The sequence below is a fragment of the Nelumbo nucifera genome, chromosome 4, assembly GCF_055504915.1.
Source record: "Nelumbo nucifera cultivar China Antique chromosome 4, China Antique-T2T, whole genome shotgun sequence".
Lineage (NCBI taxonomy): Eukaryota > Viridiplantae > Streptophyta > Magnoliopsida > Proteales > Nelumbonaceae > Nelumbo > Nelumbo nucifera.
In genome coordinates this window covers 94,397,896-94,417,255 of record NC_142652.1, presented here as the reverse complement: position 1 = coordinate 94,417,255, position 19,360 = coordinate 94,397,896, and the positions used below count along the sequence as shown (strand labels likewise).

Sequence of the window (19,360 nt, the reverse complement as noted above, 5' to 3'; positions counted from 1 at the left end):
AATTATACGTGGCATCAGTGACATCACTTTCGGTGGTTGGCGTCTCACCGCTTCTATGTGGCGGCTCATAAGGTCTTTTGCTATCAAGAGGTCTGCATGCCTTGTCATGGGCCCAGTCTATGTCTCTTTTGACCCATCGTCGCGGGCGGGCTTGCAAGTTGTGAGTTCATCGCACGCCTTAATGGGCGTAGCTTTATCGCGCACATAGGTGGGCTTGTGACCTTTGGATGGGTCCGAATATGGTTTCTTTAGGTTCGGGTGCTGACTAGATTTGGTGAATTGCGGGTTCATTGTGGTATTGTAGTATCTACTGCCAGTTCATCACAGGGGTGATGGTGTGAAACAACTCTAGATTCAAACCCAAAGACAACCTAAACCCTGGGCACACAAGGAACATGGGTATCATTTAACATTAGTGAAGATGACAAAAAATAGGGAGAAAATGTAATTTTTTTGACCTTTATTCTCTGGAGACAACAACGACAAGGGTTTTGTTGTCTTCTTTGACGACGTTAACCGATTGAACATGGTGCCCATGGGACAAATAAGGGGTTTTTAGGTAGTGGCATTTATTTCATTTTGTTTCTCGTTTAGGGAAATGATGGGTATTTCCGTCATTTCACTTAATTGTTAACAGCGACCTCAAGTTTAGGGACTGACTTGACACATAACCCCCTAAAGTACAGGAAGATACTGACAAGGAATTTTCCAATGCTTTGCCACTCTACCCCATTAAACTGTTTTTTCGTTATTAACGAGCTTGACAACGTAGGTAAGAAGTAAAATTACTAAAAATGCTCAATAGTTTGATGAATGATGAAGAGAAGAAAATACCAAAATAACAAAGAATAGGCCTACAAAAAAAAAACAAAAATAGGCATATTAAAGGTGTGGTATCTCATATTGTATTTTTTTTCTTTTGCAATCTTTAGTGGTTTATCTAATTTTCTTTTTCTTTATTGCATTTCTACAATTTTGTATTTTTTATTTGAAAACTATCAAGGTGATTTGGTCGAAGGTCCTACCTACGCCCACAAAAAAGATGTAAAGGCCCTAGGGTGTGATAAATTTAAGGGCGAGGTGAGAACAAGAAAATTGTAGGAACACGTGGCTCATTAAGGTGATGCCTGACATCTTGGTCGCGGTCAGAAAGCCTCCGAGGGAGACTCGTCATTAAGTGTGGGGACGACCTCCTAAGGCCTGTGAAAAGATGAGGTTGCTCCATGGATACGAGTTCCCTCTGGGTAGATTTAAAGATCTATGAAGCAGGGGATGCAGATAATATCAAGGGAGAGAGAGGGGGAGGGAGAGAAGCTTGCCACCGTTTGATTCACCACGGCGTCGAGTGGAGAATATAGAAGTTCGAATCCAAATTTTCAAGTTAAATGAAAAACGAAGAGTGGGTATTTTTTTTTTCTTTCAACACGGTCTGAAAATGAAAGTCAGTGGCGTTCAGATATGAAAACAAATTTCAGACCAATCTTCAGACGTAACACCAAACGAGTCTGACGATGTGTAAAAACATCGTACCAAACGCCACCTAAGTCTTCGTCCGTCCTTTTTCGGTCTTCAATAAATTGATGATTCTACCGACTACCACCATGTCTGTAGAGTCAAATTGAAAGGTGTATGATCTCCTAAATTCGGAGGACCCGTCCGGCAGTACTTGGTCCACTTCTTGTGAGTCTATGTTAAAGATTGAGAGTTCGGATCGACCCTCGGGAATGGATGTCTTTACAAAGTAGGTATAAGATAAGTCAGGCTGAGCGGGATGAGACTACCAACTCGACTGCCGAGAAGGTAGAGTTGACTTGAGGGAGCCCAACCATTCTAGCCGAAGTGCTAAGCTCGAATTGTGGGTTTCTCATTTATTATTGGATAAAATTTATTTAGGTACCAATACCTTTCCGGTTGCATAGATTGTCAAATGAAAAATTCCACAAGGACCCAATTTTCAAAAGGTCCAAAACCATTAACGGATGTTGAGTAGAATGTAAAAGGACAAAAATGTCCTTCACCTATCATCTATTTTTCATATATTGTGTTTACTACTAGTATTTAACTACGCATCTTTCTACTTTTTTTTTTTTCTTGTTTTGTTTTGTTTTGTTTTGCTCGCAATACGTGATTAACAACTTTGTTTCCTCTTAAAACTTGTGAGCAAATAGTTGAAGATATGTACGAATTCTTTGCCAACAGGCAATTGGTTTCCATATCCTTGGCTCCCAAGTACTGTGGAAAATTCAATAAGGCGGGTGGGTGCACTAATGAACATGGATTCAAGACTACTTTGCTCTTTTTAGATTCTTGAGGCTCAAGCCCAAGAGACAGGAAAAGAATGACTTTGTTGTCGGAAGCACAAACACAACAATGAATACAGGAATCAGATGACGGTAATGTGTGTGTGTGTGTGAGAGAGAGAGAGAGAGAGTTGTAGACAGATCATTGATTTGATAAGCCACTTCTAAGGGGCATTCATTAAAGGTAGATAGATCAATGATCAAATTTTGATACCTAATGAATGTGTGAAGGATTTAAAAAAATAAAAAATAAAAAAAGAAAGGTTTTATGTGTAAATTGGACTTGGAGAAGTTTATGATATAGTCAATTGGTTCTTCCTCTTGACACTTTGAAAAATTTTGGATTTGGAGAGAGATGGTGTGAATGGATAAAAGGATGTCTAAAGACTTGTCATTATTCAATCCTAGTTAATGGAGTGGTCAAAGACTTTTTCCCAACAACTAAAGGTTTGAGGCAAGGGGATCCCCTTTCTCCTTTCCTATTTACCTTAGTAGCTAAGGTGTTTAGTAATATTTTAGTAAGAGTTGATAGCATCGGACTTTTTAATGAATAGAGGGTTGCGAGAGAGAACATAGTTGTCACACGTTTGCAGTTTGCTAATGATACAATTATTTTTTGTGAGAGTATTGATCCTCAGAAGGAAAAAATTTTGAAATAGGTGACCAAATTGTTTGCATTTGTCTCTAAGTTAAAGATCAATTTTGAAAAGATATGTGTAGTGGGATTGAACTCGGGAGAGGAAGAGATGGATAGGGTTGCAGTAGCCGTAGGTTGCCCTATTGCTAGGCGGCCTTTGAAATATCTAGGTTTGCCATTAGGAACCAACCCATGGGAAGGAAGTTTTTGGAACCCAATTCTTGAAAGATGTGCCAAGAGACTGTTAGTGTGGAAGAGGAATTATGTGTTTCTAGGTTGTCATATTACTTTAATTAAGTCTACCTTAGCAGACCTTTTGGTTTTCTTCCTCTCAGTATTTAAGATGCCAAAAAGGGAGGTAGTGAAATTAGAAAAGATCATGAGGGACTTCTTGTGGGAGCCTAGTGAAAGAAGGAATGATCACCTAGTGAGATGGGATTTAGGGCTTGTTCGTTTGCTCTGAAGTCTAACATCTGAAAGTGCAATAATTACATTAAGAGATACATTGGTATTGGTGAATTGTTCTTTCCTCTGAACTCTGAATGTAGAGAATGTTGTTCTGAATTATGAAAATTATCAAATATCCATTTTGAACATATATGAGAGTTTTTGTTTGTCTTTTTTGGGGGTATCATTGGAAAATAAAAAGTTGTATGATTGCACTTTAAGTGATAAGAAATAAGAAATAATGAACAACCATTTTTCTCTTAAAGTTAAAAGATTTCTCTTAAGAGACAAGAGTTAAGAGTAAATGAACATGCCCTTAGTCTATAGAAGTAAGAAGCAAGGGGGTTTGGAGTTAGGCAATATTGGGAAGAAGAATGAATCTTTGTTAGGTAAATGGTTATGGATTAGAGAAAGGGAGGTTGTGGCATAGGGTGGTGGGAAGTATTCATGGTTATGTAGGAAATGGTTGGGATGCTGGAGTGTCTCAATAGGCTACCTAAGTTCTCTGTGGAAGGCTATTCATGGTATCCTTCTCCAATTTCTTAGCCTTATCAGGTATGACCTTTGTACAAGTGATAGGATTCTCTTTTGGGAAAATCACTTGGATTGGCATGTCCACCCTTAAAGACCCTTATTCATCTTTGTATTCTCTCTCCCTTTTTAAAAGCAAACCCATTCAAACCTTTGTTTCTGTCTCCCAACCCTCAGGCATTAATTGAAATTTGGGTTTCAAAAGAGATTTGAGAGACTCTGAACTTGATCAGGCTGCTTTGTTGCTAAAAACCTAGGCTTTGTTTTTTTGGACCTTTCTAAACCTAGGCTAGAGTCTAGACTTCGAATTCTTTGGGTCTTTTTTCTTGTGCCTCTTTTTTCACACAATTGTGCTCAGCTCCTAACCCTCAGGCTTTCTATTGGAAGGAAGTCTAGTCTAAGCCCATTCCCCCAAGGTTGGAGCCCTTTGTTGGGAAGTCTCTCTTGGGAAATTAAACGCTTTAGATACCTTGCAAAAAAGAAAAGGCCCAACCTTTGCATCTCCCCAAACTGGTGTGTCCTTTGCAAAGCAAATGGAGAGAGAAGTTTTTGGTCTTTTTGGGCGTGTGTGGAATATGCCACTGCAAATCAAGGGGGCTTTTTGACCCTACAACTTTTAGGTGGTCTAAGAGAAGAGTTAGAGTGTTATGGAGATGTGTAAGAGCTACTTTAGTATGGACAGTATGGGAAGAAAGAAATGATAGGATTTTTAACGATGATACAAGGGATGTAGCTACTGTTTGGGAATGTTTGTTAATAAGGGCTATTAGATGGGCTAAAACTTTGGAGTTATTCTCACTTTTCTCCTTTGATGACATATGGAGAAATTTGGAATCTATGAAAAACTCCTGTTTAGCTAAGGACAAACTTGTAGTTGACTGGAAACCCCCAGAAGAAGACTTCATAAAAGCTCAATTTTGATGGCAACAACCTTGGCAATCCTGGACCTTCTGGCATTGGGGGTGTGTTTAGGAATGAAGACAGATTGTTGCTTTATACGCCGGCCCAAATGGTGTGGGATGTGGTTAGTGTAGAGATGCAAGCAGCTATACAGGGTGCACAAATTGCTAAAGAGTTAAACTTTGGGAGATTGATCATTGAAGGTGACTCTAAAGTGATAACTGGGTGGCTAAAAGAACCAGAGACAACAAATTGGTTTTTTATGGGAGAGATAAGGAGATTTAAGTGGCTTACTTCTAATCTCACAGTGAGAGTTTAGTGGGAGAGGAGGTTGGCAAATGGGCTGACAGACTTACTAGCTAAGCAAGGGATGAACAGAGATCACTTGTTATGGACTCAATTGTAATTTTATTTTGATTTCCTTTTGTTTTAGAAGGTAGCAACTCACACCTTCTGGGGGAACTCTAGATTGTATCCACTTGTCAGTTTACTTTATTTTCGTCCTAATAAAATTATTCACGATTCATCAAGAGAGAGAGAGAGAGAGATGAGAACATATATACAGATAAAGCTGTGGTTGTGGCCTGAGGGGGAGTAGGGGACCAAAATCAAGTTACCGCTTTCCGTGTTCATTTTGTTTCCTCTTTGAAATCGATGTCTTCAGACTGCTTCAATCCCATCACGTCAGAATTATCTTTGTAATTCCGTTGGATCTGCAAGTTTTTCCCATACTAGTCTTTGAAATTTGTTTCTGGTTTCTTAATTTTCACAGATCTTTTGTCTTGTTTGTAATCGGTTTCGTGGATCAAGCGGAAAAAATTCCTGTGGAAATGGTTCTAGTGCTTTTGTTCAACTCCGTATTGCATTTGGTGAGAACTTTGAACGTTTCAAAATCAAGTTACCAACATCATTCATTGCGGGGTTGGGAATGTTTTTGTCTTGATTCCAACAAGTGTCTACAGTCTTTATGTACCAAGGAGCCATAAATATGTTTACGGCCTCCTCGGCCTTTTTATTGGCCAACTATGTCCATCTGTCCTTAAAATAGAAGATAACGAACATTTTCTTGTTTGAAGGATAGTTTTAATATTTTCAAAAAGCTTTAGGTACACATGTCGATCACATATATTGACGACCAATTGAAGAACGATGGTTCAGCTCACTGTCAAAATCTTTAGACCCAAAGTACAATTGGAATAGGCTTCTTTTTCGTACTAACTTGACACTACCCCAAATACTAAAGTAGAACTTTCCCGTTTCTCATTACCAAATAACACTCTCTCTCGCAATCCACCGCAGTTCTCTCCCGAATCTTCCCCATCACCACCAGTAGCGGCGGAGGAACAATACATGGAGGCCCTTCACTCACCAGCACTTCGAATCTCTCCACTGGAGCCTCTCCGCAAACAGTCCCCTCAACTCACCAATGTCAAGCCCATCACTACCAAGAAGAACGCATCCACTCCGATCTGCGCTGCAGTGTCAACAACAACTTCAGCTCCCAAGCGAGAGACGGACCCCAAGAAGAGAGTCGTCATCACTGGGATGGGCCTCGTTTCCGTCTTCGGTAACGACGTTGATACCTATTATGACCGTCTCCTCGCTGGAGAAAGCGGCATTGCTCCTATCGATCGGTTCGATGCGTCCAAATTCCCCACCAGGTTCGCCGGTCAAATACGGGGATTTACTTCCCAGGGTTACATTGATGGCAAGAATGACCGTCGCCTCGACGATTGCCTCCGTTACTGCCTGGTCTCTGGAAAGATGGCCCTCGAAAATGCTGGTCTACGCGGTGATAATCTCTCCAAGGTCATTAATTTTTTGTGATTTTGTCTTCAGTTGGTTTCGTAAATTCTCTTCGTATGTTCGTACATGTTTGCTGTTTGGCTCATTCTTCAGCATGTTGGGTTTCCCAGTTTTCCTTATCATTCATTTGTAAAAACGATGCCGTATTTCTCAGATTCGTCGACGTTGTTATAAAATTTTCATTCTTACTGATTTACGTCTGTTTTCTTTTGTCTTTCTTTTTTTTTTTTTTTTAACAATGTAGTGTATTTTGATTTCAAAATGCCGTTTGCCTGTAATTGACTGAAATGAGATTACTACATAGTGCTCTACCTAAGTAAGTGAACAATAATCACTTACAGAAACTATAACCCCTATTTGCTGTAACTTTTTTTATTTTTATATTCCAAATCAAAACCTCTTTTTTGTTTCAGTTTATTCTGGAGAACAGGACACCAGATTCTGAAAATTTTTAGGAAATAATTAAAAACGTTAAAATTTGCAAGACAAGAAATGGAAAATCACGTGGCTCTCCTGCTGTCTAGGAGGATGCTCTGTGTTACCTGACTTGCCTCCAAACAGCCAGTCGTTTTTGTTTAGCATAAAGCAGATAGTCAGAGCTTCTAGTTGGGAATACAGAGTTTGTACTTCGTAGAGGTACCGGGGAAATGGTTCTATGGGATACTTGCTAAGTTTGGTGTTTCCACAATGAACTTTCTTTATCATCATCCATGCTGTATCCCAACTATATGGGTCAGCTACATGAATCCTGTTTTTCCAATCCGTTCTATTTAAAGCTATATCCACTGTTAAATTATTAATGCTTAAATCATTTCTTACTACTTCTACTCATGTCCTTTTTGGTCTATCCGGAGCTCTTCTAGCCCCTTCAATGTGTAACAAATCACTTCTTCAGTCTTCTATGCATGGTATAATTTCTGTAAAAAATGGTAGCAATGATATTATTTCTTGAAATTTTCATTTCTCTTGATTATTGATACTGTAGTTACCCTTCTCTGTGTGTGTGTGTGTGTGTGTGTGTGTAATAGGCATTAGAACTTAGGAGTTTTTCTTTCTTTGTTTTATATGATCAAATTTCTCATTTTAGTTTGAAATGATTTGTAAGCTGAAATGAACTTCACTTAATTACAACATTGTTTTTCTAGAAGTTTCACTGACTTACATTTTATATTATCACACCTTATCCTTTGTTGAATTTATGTTTTCTTCAGATCGACAAGGAACGAGCAGGTGTGCTTGTTGGGACGGGCATGGGTGGTCTTACAGTGTTTTCTAATGGTGTTCAAGCTCTAATAGAGAAAGGTCACAGAAAAATCACTCCCTTTTTTATTCCTTATGCTATAACAAACATGGGATCTGCGTTACTTGCAATTGAACTTGGTTTCATGGGGCCAAACTATTCGATATCAACTGCTTGTGCTACCTCCAATTATTGCTTCTATGCTGCTGCCAACCACATCCGGCGAGGTGAAGCTGATTTAATGATTGCTGGTGGAACTGAAGCTGCAATTATTCCGATTGGATTAGGTGGTTTTGTTGCATGTAGAGCTTTATCACAGAGAAATGATGATCCACAAACTGCTTCAAGGCCTTGGGACAAGGATCGAGATGGCTTTGTTATGGGAGAAGGTGCTGGAGTATTGGTAAGTTTTGGAGGAATCTTTATCACAGAGAAATGTTGCATGTGTGTTTCTGGCATATTTTACATTTTGGTTTATTTATGTTCACTATCATGCATAATTCCTTTTTGTTCAGTGGCAGTTGGGATGTGCATCTTAAGGAGAGATTACCTTAGAGGAAAAGTCATAAACTTCATTTCATGGTAAACTAAAGTCCATGTGGACGAGGAATTAATTTGTGGACATTTACAGAAGCTCATAGAAACATCGTAAAATTATAGAAACTATGAAAGTGTTGGAAATCTATGATTAATCTTTAAAATTAATAGAATAAACCTCAATACACATTTGGGGCTCATATACACAATTGGAACAATTTCTACCAAAAAAAAAAACAATTAGAACAATTATATAAAATAAAAAGGCTATTACCTATTGTTGGTCCCAGCTATCTGGAGTCTTAGACTCTTAGGAGGGGTAGACTGGATATGGACCTAATCTTTGGCATTTTTTTTGTACAAAGTGGTTACTCTCAGACTTGAACCCACATAAAGTTTGTCACCCAAGATTTTACCATTTGACCAACCAATGGCTCCTAGAACATAAAATATAGAAAGTGATGTATGTCATTGGGCATGTTTGATATACTTGAAATCCAAATTTTATATATAAATAATTCATATTCATGATTATAAGGTAGTGCATCTTCTGTTAGAATTAAATACAAAGAACATTCATCCGTGCTCATTTGAGGTTTTCAAATAACTTTGTTTTATTTTGCTGTTTAAGTTTTAGAAAGAATCTTCCCTTTCATTATTGTTGGCATAAAGACACTTCTTTCTCTGTTATTTTTTAAGAGTTTTAGTTGGTGTGCTTTTGTGTTGTGACTGACATAATGTATTTTTATGCAATGTGCATAACATGCTGATTGCAATAATTAAAACTCATTGAAAATTAAAGTTGTGACCTGAACTTCGATTATGTAAGTTTCCCTTCTGTTGCCATGAAGTGGAAGCTTTTCATTGGATTTAATTTGGTTTCAGTGGAAGTTTAAGTCTAAACCTCAGCGTAACTTTGATGGAGTGGAAGTTAAAATCTGTCGATGCATGTCTGTACACACAGACACACACCCACCCACCCACCCTAATGACTAAGCCATCATTTTTAAGGGACATGAGTGAAGTTGGAGTTGAGGCAGATCTGTTTATGACTCGTTACCACAGTTTACCTGAACTTTACTACAGATTGGATCTAGCTAATATTTCTTTATTAACAGTGAATGATTCTTTGCAGTAAACATTCTCACATATATAATAAGGTGTCTTGCTTGTTGGTTGATAAGGTTTGGTGATTCTTTTGATAGGTAATGGAGAGTTTGGAACATGCAATGAAACGTGGTGCACCAATTATTGCTGAATATTTGGGAGGTGCAGTTAACTGTGATGCTTATCATATGACTGATCCAAGGGCTGATGGACTTGGTGTTTCATCATGCATTGAGAGTAGCCTTGAAGATGCCGGTGTGTCACCAGAGGAGGTACTCTCCTTGTTGTCATCTATTTGTTCTCAGCATTATGATGGGTTGATTATTTCTGGATTGCACAGATTGTACAGAAGAAAATTTTTTGGACTTTTTATATTTAACATTTATGTTTTTCCTCTGTCACCTAAATGAAGAAGCATTTACTCATAGTTGAATATATCTACTCTTTGTTAAATATGCTTAAAGCTGCAAGTCCCTTTTCCAATTGTTGTTTTCCACCTGGTTTTTTATTGTATACTTGGGTTTTAAACAAGTATCTGTTGCTTAAGGAAAACAGTATTAAGGGGTTAATGTTAATATTCTGTTTATGTTTTATGTTTAAGGTGTGTAAACAGGAGTATTTTTGTCAATCAAGAAGAGGTTACTTATTAGGGGTATGAAGTTCTTTTTGTTCTTTTAAGTTATGGTCCAGCATGTAACTTAAATGCCACATATGTGATGGGACAAGAAATCTGAACTCCACAATCCCTTGTTTCTCTTCTACTCATCTCTCTTTTGTGGTTCTCCTCTTGTCTTTTCCTTTATACTATTCTCAGGTTGGATCAAAAGGTTACATGTATTGAAGTATTAGAATCTGATATGCTAGGTTCCCTCATTCTTATTCTTCATCTATAACTTATTGAACTGATCTCTGTATGAGGGCAATTCAAATTAAAGCTATTCTGATCAAATTCCTTGGTTCAATCAGTTTTCTTCCTTTTTCTACTTGTGATCGATGTGTGTTGGTGCTATGGTGTAAACCCTCTATTTGGCATCCACAGAGGGTGTGACTGGTGTCTGGTGAGAAGAATTTTATGGATGAATTGACTCGGATCCTTGGAAGTGATGCGAACATGGTTAGTTGGGGAGTGATAACTATGTGATGAAGTACAATTTTGGGGTATGAATTGGTGATTTATAAAAAGTGTTTGTGATTGAATATAAACCATTTTGAAGTAATGCATATGATCGTCCAGCAGTTGTACAGGTGAGTTACTTAAGTTTTTGGTGAAGCTTCTTCAAAGTGAAGTTTGATAAGATGGAGATGAAAACATCTATTGTATAATCATTTGATATCTTCTTGGTTCAGATGACAGCTATTAAACTGAGTGGTACTAATTATGCTCACTGGGTCAAACCAGTCGAGGTGTTCTTGATGGAAAAGGGCACTATTTGGTTGAAGAGAATCACAAATTTGATGCAACTAACTTTTCATATTGGATTTAGGAGGATGGACAAATCAGAACATGGCTTTGGAATGGCATGGAGAAAAGAATTAGCAATAGCTTGATTGTCCTTGGCACAACGAAGGATGTCTAGTATCATGTGAATAAGATATATTTGGGGACTGACAATATCACCCAAACATATAGATATTTCAGAAATTCTTTTGTTTATGGGAAGGAGATAAGGGAATTGAAGAGTATTTTGTTTTTCAGAATTAAAAGCTGTATGTGAAGAGCTGAATTATCTACTAGTGCATCTCACTAGATGTAAGGCCGGTGACTAAGCAGCATTATTACTTTGTAGCAGCCAAGCCAAGCTTTTATCTGGACCAATGTTTTAAAACATGGAGGCAAGACGCAAGGCGTTCCACTACCTAGAGGTGTGAGGTGTAGTTCCGAGTGCAAGAGGTGTAAGCCTCCCGAACACAAGGAGGCGTAAGCCTTCATGCAATTGCCAACTGACAAATAGATTCTAATATGCAACAACCTTTGTATTGCTGTTTGAAGTATTTTTCAATGCCAAAAGGAATAAAATTCTCTAGAAATTCCTTGGCTCATCAGTAAGCAAGTGGACTAACTTCTCTTTTTACCTCCACACTCCTTTACTTTTCCTGCTTCCCAGGTTAACTACATAAATGCACATGCAACTTCCACAATCGCTGGTGACCTTGCTGAGGTGAATGCCATAAAAAAGGTATTCAAGAACACAAAGGAGATCAAAATGAATGCAACCAAGGTAAAATCTCTCTCTCTCTCTCTCTCTCTCTCTCTCTCTCTCTCTCACACACACACACACACACATGAGCATCCTTGTATTGTAACTTTTAATTATCTTTGTTTGTGTTCAGTCTATGATAGGGCACTGCCTTGGTGCAGCAGGAGGCCTAGAAGCCATTGCTACAGTAAAAGCCATTACTACAGGGTGGCTGCATCCTACTATAAACCAGTTTGTATGTATTACTTCTTGGAAGCATTTCTGAAATACGACATTAACAACTAAAATGAAGGAAGAAATTGTTTCAGGGTTTTCACCATTATCTAAGGTCCTATCTGATTTGGTATTTGACATTTCTTTAATTAATGCAGAATCCAGAGCCTTCAGTTGAGTTTGATACTGTTGCAAATAAAAAGCAACAGCATGAAGTGAACGTTGGTAAGTCCTGATGCTCAATTTTTCATTTTTAACCGTTTGATGGCAAAGCATAGCCTAGGCAGTATCCAGTCTGCCCCTCCCAAGATCCCTATACCTGGGAAACATTGGGTAATGATCTTTAGCTGTTTGATAGCAAACAAAGGCAGACTTACCATTTTATCTTTGGATACCATTTTGCAGCCATTTCAAATTCTTTTGGGTTTGGAGGACATAACTCAGTTGTGGTATTCTCAGCATTCAAGCCCTGATCAATCGTCTGTGATTTTGGAAGAACAGCAATCTTGCTCATCCAAGATTCCCCAGATTTTCTTTTATAGAGGCTTCTTTGTCATTATTCTTTCTAGCACGCTGCTTTTTCAAAGAAAAAGCAATTTTTCCATGGAATCAAAAGCAGTTCTGCCGGTTTTTCTGTTAGCCATTGAACTAATTTAAAGGGCTAGGTAGTGTAGTTTCTGAGATTTCATTCAGGTTTGTAGAATGTAATTGTTGAAGCTTATGCCAAATAGTCTTGCTTAGAAGCTCTTATTTTTAGATCTTTCTCTCTCTCTTCATTTGTTTATTTATTGCATTTGTTGATCTGCTGGGTTCAATGTCCTGCTTCATGGTTGCAAGTCGTATTACAACATGTCCAACTATTAGACAGATGAGCTCCAGCCTGTGCTGACAGTAGCATAACCCTACTGTAGCGGCTAATCAAATCTAATTCCTTCAGAGGATGAGATCATGAGAAGAAAAATATATTGTTTTCTTCCAATTCTTCAATGGAGTTTATTTGAAAGTACTTGATCAATACCAGATATTAATAGAATAAAACAAGTTGTATTTTGTTCGTCCATGTTGGTTGAGAGATTTAGCCCAAGAATGCACATGCAGTAATGGAGTTCTCACCAAGTTGTTGAATGTAGATCTTGATCGCGTTAAACCCTAGCTAAAAGTTTATCTTCCCCATTAATATACACAACCATATCCCATAATGCCAAAATCCCGGACATCCAAAATTGTTATTAAACAAATTCAAATTTTGGAATTTAAAGAAAAAAGTTTACTTCATAGAAGATGGAATACCTGTGAGAGCGAGATTATGAGTTTCTCCAACAGCTATCGCCATTATCTTTTGGGATAGCTTGTGGTCTTTTGGTAGCCTGGTGGATTAATAGAACTGAGATCAGCTTCTCACAGAACACACCTCACACCGACATCACAACCACATCCCACCCTGTATTGGGAACCCCTATGAATAATAGATACAATTATGGGAGATGTTCCTGATGTGCAGCCAGGGCATGCTGTGAGGTCGGTGTGACTTGTAAGGAGCAGATCCAGACTCAGATTGATAGGGATTAACATGAGAGTGGGTGGTAGGAGGATGGGGAGAGCATAGCACTGCAATAGTATTTTTATAACGAAGCTGAAGCATCAATCTCTACTATTGAATCAGAAATTGAATGATCGAGTCTCATTGATCAATCTCAAGATCCATGTTAAAACCTCTCTTGCCATCTCTTGTTAATGGTTGGAGGGGGAGAAGTGATATTCTGTGCATCTCAAACCATATTGGGATTTATCATAAACTCAGGGTATGTTTTAAGTCTTTTACCATGGATGGATGATTGGTTTTTTTGTCAAAACCAATAAAAGGATTTGTGGGGGTTCTCCTGGTTCAATCATTATTCTTAGATGATCCCATCCTGTCTTACCTAAACCTGAAACGTCATGGTGAAAAAAAAAAAGGTATGGCAGCTAAATATTTGCACATATCAAACTTTGAACCTTGGACCAAGTATTCTACCTCTCACTAGTTTCACTGTCAATGGGGATAAAGGAATATGGACATTTTACATATTTCAAGAAAATTATGTCTAATGTGAAGGCATATAAGTATATGCATAAAAACTTGTAAGAGGGAAGTTGAAAATAATTCCCAAGAATTGGAACAGCAGAATGTCAACAACTTCACAATGGGGCAGCTAGTCCTAATTTTACAACCACAACCTTGCAACTCATAGTGTCAAAAAAAACACCTCCTATATTAAATATCATGGCATCTCTTTGCTTTGCTTCTCTGTGCTTTTTTTTTTCTTGGTAAGATTCTCTGTACTTGACACATAAACCAGAAGTTAGAAATATATTTACTCCAATGCTTTTGGACTGTAGTAAGACAGGTTCCAGCCTGTTGGCTGGTGGAAAAGTTTAAGATGTGTAAAATATATTGACAACCTACGACCTAAAATAATTATGCTTGTGGTTATGCCAACATAGAAAGAATTGGCAGATTCTTCACTCCAAGCCTTCTTTAAATGCAATCAGCAGTTATCTACACAATCAGTTTCTCCTCTCTAATAACCAGAAAGCTTAGTCAGAAATGGAGGGTCGCAAGTTGTCGTTGGTATTCACCATCTATATTATGGTTCTGATAGCATTTGCCACTTTTGGGGTCAGTGTTGCAGTTGAAGATGTTGGAGAGATTGCCCCATCACCAGCCATGGAGAATGCTGGAGTAGCTCTGTGTGCATCTGTCGCTATCGCAGCCATGGCTTCTCTGGTTGCTTGGTTCTTTTGAATTTTATCCTTCCATATGCTTGACTTCTTGTGAATGTTTAGTTTGAACTCTCAAATTATTTTTGTAAATGGGCGTGTCATGAGATTCTTGTTTTGGTGAAGCATGGTCTGATTTTTCATACAAACGTGTTCCATCACCATCCATTAAAAACATTCTTCCAAAGTACCAGACCGCTGTTCTCTGCATCTAGATCACATCACAGTAAATTAAATTCCAATGCGAGCAATGAATCTTGTACTAATTCGCTTTAGTTCAAAAATCAGGAATACAAATAAATAAAATAATTGGCATATGATTGTAGAGTGGGAGAGAGATCGATCAGTGTTGCTTTATAGAACTGAACAAATCCCCATAAGAACGTTTAGGAGCTTCAGGTCGAGAAACTATTTCCACAACTTTGTAATAAGATTCTGGGTGGAGCAACGCCTCAACAGCAACTTCTGCAACTAGATCTCTGGATATAGAGCCTTCATAAAGAGTATCCTAAAAAAGAGGCCCAAAAAAGATAAAACTGTTACGATGACAAACCTGGATTATGGAAACACATTTGGAAGGAAAAAATGTTATAGCTCTACCTCAGGCTCCATGACTATATTTCCACTTGGGGGATCATTTCTCAATCCACCAGGCCTTATTATGGTATAGTTTATACCAGATCTCCTGATATAGTTCTCTGCCTGCAACTTTGCGATCAATGTAAGTCCAAATACATTTAGAAAGATGTAAGCTGGATTAAGTATTTGCCCCATTGCAGCTCCATTGACTAAAAGAGAACTGATAAGAATGAATCTATTAACACCACTTTTACGGCATGCTTCAACAAGGTTTATAGTCCCAAAATTATCCACCTGCAATAATAGGAAATATCAGATACTAGGAAGAGATATATGTAATGTCATAGATGAGAACTTAAAAGTTTATTTTGGATTTTAGTTTCAAAAAAGTACATAGAATGTGGCAAGAAAACCATATTAGTATAATGGTAAAATTATCAATCAGCATAATAAGGTTTTTCCAAGCAATTCAACCAAAATGTGGATGAATACTGAATTTTGTTCTCATACACAATAGTAGTAACTATAGAATGAGTCCATCAGAAAATATTTTTGCTGATAAGAAGCATAGTTGTCAAATTGTTACAATTTATAGTATCATGTATGATTTGAATCATGAAGTTCAATGTTATGAACCCGCATTCTCACACTTGTCGGCCCACCATTACACCAGGCAACGACCCCTATTGGTGTGATATGATTGAATACATACAAGAATATGAGAATCAAAGGAAGGGCATGTAGCTTTTGCAAGGTTACCACACACCTTTCCAAATGTCACCTAACAAGTGATTATTCAAAGAATTCATACTCCTATGGGCGATCTTTACAAAAGTGATTGAAGAAGATGTGATCTCACAAATGGGCCTAACAGTCCACAGTGAAATGTGAAAGTGGTCTGCAGAAAGGTGGAGAAACTAGAGAAACAAGCTGCATAAGCTTTATGAGTATGTATGGGTGAAACATTACCAACATGTAAACAATTACAGTAATAAATTTGACAAGAACTAATTCTTTTTATGTGGAAGACTGTAAATTGGCCTTTCTGGGTTCCATGCCCTTGCACAAGTAAACTTCTTACATGAATCGTTAGTAGAACAAAGAGACTAAGCAAACCCCCAATTACTTTTTTTCCGTTTCTGCATGAACAATGGAATCCATGGAGACAACGCACACATAAAAGCTATTGACTCAAGAAGCAGCATAATCAAGCATAAATCAAGAATTCAACCATTCCACTGCCACAAGAGAGACTGACCTTCCAGGGAGCCAATAAATCCCATGAAGGTCGAAAACCAGTAGCACAAATTACAGCTTCTGCATCATCACCTATGGCTTCTGCTAGCTTTGTTGGACCCTCTGTTACATCAGCCTTCACCTGCATATGAATAAAACAACATAGAATCCCTTACACCCGAATAGAATACAATTCCTAAGAACCGCAGTTAACAGTGATTAATCGAAAAAAAAAAGGGGAAAGAAAAAACCCAATCTAACTTTGAATTGAGCATCATAATGGGTAGAGAAATCAAAATACCCACAATTTGCAAAGCTGGGTTTTCAGAAAGACTGGTTTTTGCTTTATCTAAATCGAGTACTCCAGCTTTAACCGCAAAACCCTTGGCTAGCAGCTGCTCCACAATTCTCTTTCCGGTGCTTCCGGTAGCCCCGGCAACGAAGATTTTCTTTCTCTCATTTACATTTGTTTTTTCGTTCTCTGCAACTGGGCTTCCCTCCATCTAATAATAGAATTAATATTTCAAAGCAGAAAACAAAAAAAAAAAAAGAGCTACAGTCTCTGTGAAATGGGAATTGAAGAGAGAGAGAGAGGTTACCTTTGTAGCTTTAATGGAGTAAGAAGGGCGGGAATTGGAGATGTGTTTGTTACGAAAGTGGGTTCTTTTCAGGAGGAGATGAAAATTGGTGTGGAAGAGAGCTGTGGCCATGGTTCGTGCTCTCTTCTTCCACTCTCTTGCAGTCTTTGCTCTGAGAAAGACCTCTAAAACGTCCACCTCAAATCCTCTCTCATTATGCGAGCTGGCCGGTTCTCGTCGATACTTGTTATAGGCTAGCAACCAGAGGAATTCAAATCTGCGCCCCACATCACATCCCCATCGTCGTGTATTGGGAACATCTTCCGATAATAGTATCAGAAATGATGATATGATCAGGAGATGTTCCTAATGGGAATGTGCCGTGGAACATTGTAGACCGCATATATATGTGAACTCCAACCCAGAGAGGTCGTTTCCATCTGTTTATGGGCCAGGTTCGGGCCATCAACATCAACAGAATATACTCAGGCCCGAGCCCAAGCCCAGCCTGACCATCAGGCCTAAGTTTTGAGCCTGACCTCAACCCTCATATAAAGCCCGAGCCCGAGTTTGGCCAGAAATTTTTTTCTTTTTTTATTCAATAAAAAGAGTTTTATTTATATTAAAAACCTTCAAAATTCAAACATAATAAACATTTCACTATTACTTGAAAAAAAAAAGAGAAGATGAACAAAGAAAAAATATTGTATAATATTTTTTATTAAATAAAATATATTTTTATTATTTAATATATAGTATCAATCAGACTCGGGTTCGGGCTTGTCTTTTTTAAAAAAGCTCGAATCTTACCCGAAAAAAATCAGACCCGGTGCTTTAGGCCCAAACCCAAACCCATAGGCCTAAAATTATGACCAAGCCCGACTTAATAATGAGCCGGATCGGGCCAGCCCATCGGACTACCTGGCCCCTGAACAGGTCTTCACTTCCATAGCCTTGCTATTTACTAGAAACTAGCGTATTTACTAGAAAGTAGAAACTACCTGAAAGGCGTAGACAAGATATATAAATTGTTGATTGAGGTTTTATCATATTGATATAAATTATTAGATTGTTATCACTAATCTTATTAATCTTATGATACAATGTTTCTTCAGACACCTATTTTACAAGTAATAAATTTTAATGCTTGTCTCCATTAAGGTTGCGTTTATTGTAGTATAAATGTACTTTTATACCATTTTAGTTATATGTTGATTGCCTGATTGGTTTAAAAGCTATTTTCAATATAAATGAAAATCAGAATTATCAATATAAATGTTTACATCGTTTTTATCAAAGTCAATATTTACATTGATTATCAATATAAAACTCAATGTAAGTGTAATTTTCCGGTGTTCAATTGCATTCCACTCAAATTACTATAAAACCGGTTTATAATATATAATATAACACCAGTCTTGATATTTACACCACAAACAAATACAGCTTTAACTTTAAGTTCATTGTTGGATTTTGGTATTTTGTTTTACTAGCAAGGGGATGAGCTCCTGAATCATATGGTTAATCGATTTAAGGCAGAATCTGTGTTGAACAAAATTAAAATAACATGCAAGGGGCAATTAATTCCTTGCTTAAAAAAGTAGTGGAATGCATCGATGGTATTTGAAATGAGTTCCATGTAATACTAAATAGCCTATACAGTGTGTTATTTTCCCATTGTTGTGAAAGAGTTAAGAGGGATCCTTGGGAAGTACCCATGACCATGAATGATGAACATAACAGACAAGATCAAGATCCCTCAATGACAATTTTCATCTTCATCCAACTGGTCTTGAAGCATTTGTGCATCAAGTTCAGCGCGGTTTCCCCTACTCTTTTAGTGGTTCTGTATCACACCTGGTTTGGGGTTTAATCTTTAGCATACAGCCAAATGACTTACTAATCTTAGTTTGTTCGGTGAGTTTTAATCTTAGTTTGGGTGACTTGCTAATCCTCTTACAATGGTGTGAACTGTGAACTGTGAACTCTGAAGAATAAGGCTCACTGTTCTCTCTCTCTGCTCCAATCCATGGGGCTACACAACGGGGGGTAGCCCATCCTGACTGCTATTATCAACTCATACTAAGCTGCTTCTAGCTGACTATATCATGGTTGCAATGATTGATTGACTAAAGCTAATAATCACATTCAAGATTAAACTCCTCAAAGCCATAATTCAGATGTCATTTACTGAGGCAGTGCAGCCAAGATAATTCAGATGGCTAGGAGGGAGAGTTGGGTACCCAACTCGAAGAATTTACACAACATCACTGCATCAAGTCCAGGCCCAT

At 37.9% G+C, this 19,360-nt stretch overlaps 2 protein-coding genes across 3 annotated transcripts; one reads left to right on the top strand and one right to left on the bottom strand.

Annotated features, from left to right (window-relative positions):
- Positions 1-4,989: 4,989 nt before the first annotated feature.
- LOC104610207 (3-oxoacyl-[acyl-carrier-protein] synthase I, chloroplastic-like) lies at positions 4,990-12,672 on the top strand. Of its 2 annotated transcripts, XM_088903074.1 has the most exons (8): positions 5,365-5,684; positions 6,115-6,624; positions 7,833-8,264; positions 9,604-9,777; positions 11,611-11,724; positions 11,837-11,938; positions 12,075-12,141; positions 12,322-12,672. In XM_088903074.1, exons 1-8 carry the CDS (start codon positions 5,646-5,648, stop codon positions 12,387-12,389), a joined length of 1,506 nt encoding a protein of 501 aa, XP_088759200.1. In that variant the 5' UTR covers positions 5,365-5,645; the 3' UTR covers positions 12,390-12,672. The 2 variants fall into 2 exon arrangements, with proteins under 2 accessions (XP_088759201.1, XP_088759200.1); XM_088903075.1 differs by lacking the exons at positions 11,611-11,724; positions 11,837-11,938; positions 12,075-12,141; positions 12,322-12,672 and adding an exon at positions 10,107-11,329 and having other exon boundaries at positions 4,990-5,684.
- A 1,575-nt stretch (positions 12,673-14,247) lies between these two features.
- Positions 14,248-17,304, bottom strand: LOC104610216 (uncharacterized protein At2g34460, chloroplastic-like). The gene is made up of 5 exons (XM_010276731.3): positions 17,091-17,304; positions 16,797-16,994; positions 16,514-16,633; positions 15,277-15,549; positions 14,248-15,184 (listed from the first exon to the last, which is right to left on the bottom strand). The coding sequence occupies exons 1-5, from the start codon at positions 17,199-17,201 to the stop codon at positions 15,020-15,022; spliced, it is 867 nt and encodes a 288-aa protein (XP_010275033.1). The 5' UTR covers positions 17,202-17,304; the 3' UTR covers positions 14,248-15,019.
- Between the last annotated feature and the right edge of the window lie 2,056 nt (positions 17,305-19,360).